Raw genomic sequence first — 4,965 nt, forward strand, 5'->3', positions numbered from 1 at the left:
CTGAGTGGAACGATGAATGTATTGATTTTACAATGATTTGTGTTTTTTTATTTTTTTTGTGTCTGTGTACACGATAAGTAGTCGAAATAATGCTACGATTTTCAACTTCAGTATCTTGTTCGATCAGAAAGTGAATATAATAATATAAGGTGGATAACCTTTATTTTCTTGTATTTGTAGGTGCAGTGTAGTATAAAAAAATAAATTATTGGTTACTAAATTGTGTATCAGAGTTGGCGGGTGGGTAGATAAATTCAAAATTTGATACACCTTTATTTTGTTTGATAGCCGCCACTGGCATTTATGATCTAAAAACTCTAAAAAATGCCCTAAAAATATCAAAAAATGCATTATTTATTAAATAAATTAAAATTAAATATTACTAAAAATGAGTAAAAAATGAAATTATATTTGCATTACACTATACAAAAAAAAAAAAAAATTAAAATTAAAAATAAGTTAAAAATGAAATTACATTTGTATTGCACTGTACAATAAGAATTTTGTCAGCGGCAACTTCCACCTCACATACTTTACAAAATAAAATTTGACCATCCGTAGAAAACACATCACTACCGTATTCTCTTACGTATTCACGAAATCGGTCCAAACATGGCATCTTTACTTTAGGCATTTTAATTTTAATCTTTGTTTGTTTATACAAATATAAAATGCAAATTAAATAATATTCCTACGTAAAATGTTTAACATGTGAAATACACCTGCAGTAGGTACATAGGCGCAAATAGCGTTTGGGATTTGGGGGGGGGCTAAAGCCTTACTTTGATAATATTGAATAAGCTTAAAACAAAATGTAGGAAATGTTTGGGGGGGGGGGGGGCTATGGACACAAAGACTTGTTAGTTTAATAATTTCGAAAACTCCGAAAATCTATACCACAGACGATCTAAACGTATATAAGCGCATATTAATTTAAACATCAGCTCATTTGACATCACTGATATAATCAAACCATTGTTCCCATTTTCGGGTAGTGGGCTATCTATGAAATTACAAAATAAAAGTTTAGTTTACTGGAATGATCCTACTGAGTTAGTCGATCGTTTACGACAACTATTAGCTTCTCAAGCTGCTGGTAATACAGGGCTTTCCAACGAAATAATTTCAATTTACGAAGAATTGTATGAAGCGGGTTTAATAAAACGTATTCCAAATGTCTAAACGCGATATAGCAATCGATCTACACAAACCTGCCAGAAAAAATTATACGAGGTGAAGGGTAAAAACGATCTATGGCAATCCGATTTGGTTGAAATGATTCCTTATTCAAAGATTAATGGTGGTTATAAATATTTCCTGATTGTGATTGACGCATTTACAAAATTGGCGTTCGCCATACCTTTAAAGTGTAAATTGGCTAAAGAAGTTTCAAATGCAATGTAAAAAATACTACTCAAGCGCTCACCAAAACTTTTACAAGTCGATAATGGTAAAGAATTTTACAATTCAACATTCGACGCATTGATGAAGAAACACAATATACACAAATATTCAACGTATAGTACAAGGAAAGCTTGCATCGTTGAACGTCTGAACAGAACAATTAAAGGAAAAATGTATAGAGTTCACTGTACAAGGATCACATGAATGGGTTTACAATCTCTGATAAACGAATATAATAATTCAAAACATAGAACTATAGGTATGACACCAGTGCAAGCTGATACAAATCCTTCGTCAGTGAAATCAAAACAACGTCAAATTAATAATGTAAAAATTAAATTTAATATTGGTGATAATGTAAGGATAAGCACATATAAAGGGGTATTTACAAAAGGTTATTTACCGAGCTGGTCCACAGAAATATTTTAAATTATCAAAATAAATAAAACTTCTCCCACTAATTATCAACTACAAGATTATACTGGAAAACCAATTGCAGGCTGTTTCTACTCTGAGGAAATTCAAAAAATCAATCGCCCAAACGATTATTTAGTTGAAAAAATTATTCGTAGAAAGGGGAAGCAAACGTTTGTAAAATGTTTAGGGTTCGATAATACACACAATAGTTGGATAAATGCGACGGACATTATAAAATAGTGTCAGTCGAGCTATAGACATGAACGTGTTCGGAAGTACGCAGGCTATACTCCGTCCCACGAGAGAGTATTGCCGTCGCCCGACGAAAACTCGTCTGATTCCGCGCATTCCCCACTACTCGGCATTGCCGATAGCTGTTCGGTAACGGTCGGCTGCGCTCAACGCTATATGGTGTATAGCGGTCGTGGAAATTGTGGGGGAAATGGGGCCTCGGAACGATCTCCGCCATCAGTCTGCATGCGCAAAACGGAAATACTCTCTCGTGGGCCGGAGTATAGTACAACAAATAAATTTGTGACAAATCTCGAACAAGACATCAAATCATTTTCGAATAAACTAGATAAATTCGAGCATTTACTTGAAGAAAATCTTAATTCAAGTTAATTACAAGAAGAACAAACTGCTATACTTCAATCACTATTATTAGAGTACCTGATAAAAATTGACGCGTCGTTACAACATATTATAACAGACAAGTTGAAAAAAAATTCCTAAAGTACTAATCATAATGGCTTCAGCCATCGTCGATATACAGTGCATTCTTGGAATGGACAATAAATACATGATAAAAGAAATGTCTATCGTAGACACGGAAACATGGGTAAGCCAACATTGGATTTTTAACATTCTAAATTTATGCAGGACAACAAGAGTCGAAAAACTAATAAGTGGCTGGAACGTAATTATCATCAACTAGTTATAGAATTACCTAATGAGTGTTGTTTGATAAAAGAATCACTCAGTATACCACACGTCGCACTCATTAACATTGAAGGCTTGGCTTGTCCTCGTTTGGATATAATATGCGATAACGAAACTCTATACCCTGCTTTTTTTTCATATGGAGTTTAATCCTAAACAATGTACATTTTATAAAGTTTTTGCTACAAGAAAATGGTTTGTAAATAATTGTTGAAATGTTTTGAAAATAAATGAATACCATATTTATTTTACTAAAGAGTTTTTTATTTATCCTAACCTATACTAACTTAATATCTACCTACAATATCTACAGGAATACTTTACAAAATAAAAAAAAATAATATCCCTGCAGATATTTTACAAAAATTAAATATCTACAATTCAAAATCTATTTTAGAATAAAAACTATATGTTCAGCTCTGAAGTTGCATTAATTCATCTTGCTCAGCTAGTGTATCGGCTTCCCTATAAAATTCATAAATATTATAAGTAAAAAATATTATAAGTAGAATAAAAAATTATTAGCTAACTCAGTGGAGTAGTGTCCATGAGCCAGGGTATGTACTTTATTCTCAAGTATAACCCTCTTATCATCGAAACTATTAAAGTTACTTTGCTCGATTTAATGGTTTTCAATTGATGTTTGAATGAATGGATTAAGACATTTTCCGTCTTCGTATCCAAGGTTACATCTCCAAAGAGACAGCGATAATGATCTTTAAAGTTCATGTGGTTTTTCACTACATGACCACGGATTCCTTTTGCCCTGATATTCTCTTTGCCATTGATCCTATATGCATAAGACTTTGCGCGGAGAGTACAAAAATGTGTCATAACGAGTCCATTCGTCTCATCGGAGAACAAACATGGGATTTCCTTTCGTTTGGCAATGTAACACGGATGATCTGGTGGTAAGTCTGATGTGTCCATTCGATCGAGTAAATTAAAATTATTCTCCAGGTGTTTGTAAAAATCATTGGTTTGGATATAGTATACCGGTGAATCTAAAATAACATTATAAATTAATATATTTTTTTTTTTTTTTTATTTAAATGCCCTGGGGCTTTATTATTTAAACGACCCAAAGGTCTTTATAAATATGTTTGACAATTATACATATTTTACATACTATGATACAAAATATATATATTACACGTTGATGGAGACACTTCCAATGAAGTGGCTCCTGCCTTAATTTAATATCTTAAACTAAGTCGTATGGTTTCAGACGCTTAAGACGTCTGATATCCTTGGAGTTATCTAATAATTGTATGGCTAGTGTATTGACATGGTGATCTAGCCTCGTCTCGTGCTTGCGAGCAAACCTTTGAATTTCGTCTGCTACTGTAGGCAGCATCATATCACGGTGAATTGCGTTGTTTCTTTCGAACCGGTAGGCTGCAGTGATGGTCCTAAGAGCGATGTTTTGACAGCGTTGTATTATATCGATGTTAGACTTACTGGCACAACCCCACAGTTGAATGCCATAAATCCAGATCGGTTTTATAATTGCTACGTACAGTAGACGTTTGTTTTCGATGGTTAACTCGGAGCGGGGTCCGACTAACCAATAAAGTTTTCGCATTTTTTCTTTAATTTGAATTTTTTTCTGATAGACGTGGTGTTTCCAGTTTAGACGAGAGTCGAGGTGCATTCCAAGATATTTTGCTGAATCTTTTTGTGGGATTGGTGTTTGATTCAATACTATTTGGATATTTTCGGTTTTACGTAACGTATAGTTAACGTGCACCGATTTATCGCCATTGATCTTAATTTTCCAACGTCTTGTCCAGGCAAATATATTGTTAATTGACTTCTGTAAGTTATCAGTTGCAGTGAGCTGACTATTACGTGTTGATAAAATTGCCGTATCGTCGGCAAACATAGCTAATGTTGTGTTGTTATCGTTTGGTATATCAGCCGTATAGAGTAAGTACAGGATAGGTCCTAGAACACTACCTTGCGGTACTCCAGCTGATATGTCTTTCCATTCGGTTATTGCTTCTTCGTGTACGACTCGAAATTGACGGTCGGTCAAGTATGATTCAAGAAGTGCACACCAAGTATGTGGTAGCTGATCGCGCAGTTTGATAAGGAATCCTTTGTGCCAGACTTTGTCAAAAGCCTGGGCTACGTCAAGGAATACTCCACAGCAGTACTTTTTTTTCTTCAAGAGCTTTACTAATCACATTAATTACTCGA

The 4,965-nt window shown here is 34.1% G+C and overlaps 1 protein-coding gene across 1 annotated transcript; it reads right to left on the reverse strand.

The window, feature by feature from the left end:
• Positions 1–501: 501 nt before the first annotated feature.
• Positions 502–3,820, reverse strand: LOC107885037. The gene is made up of 2 exons (XM_016808374.2): positions 3,294–3,820; positions 502–3,228 (listed from the first exon to the last, which is right to left on the reverse strand). The coding sequence occupies exons 1-2, from the start codon at positions 3,691–3,693 to the stop codon at positions 3,212–3,214; spliced, it is 417 nt and encodes a 138-aa protein (XP_016663863.1). The 5' UTR covers positions 3,694–3,820; the 3' UTR covers positions 502–3,211.
• Between the last annotated feature and the right edge of the window lie 1,145 nt (positions 3,821–4,965).

The sequence above is a fragment of the Acyrthosiphon pisum genome, chromosome A1 (assembly GCF_005508785.2).
Source record: "Acyrthosiphon pisum isolate AL4f chromosome A1, pea_aphid_22Mar2018_4r6ur, whole genome shotgun sequence".
NCBI lineage: Eukaryota > Metazoa > Arthropoda > Insecta > Hemiptera > Aphididae > Acyrthosiphon > Acyrthosiphon pisum.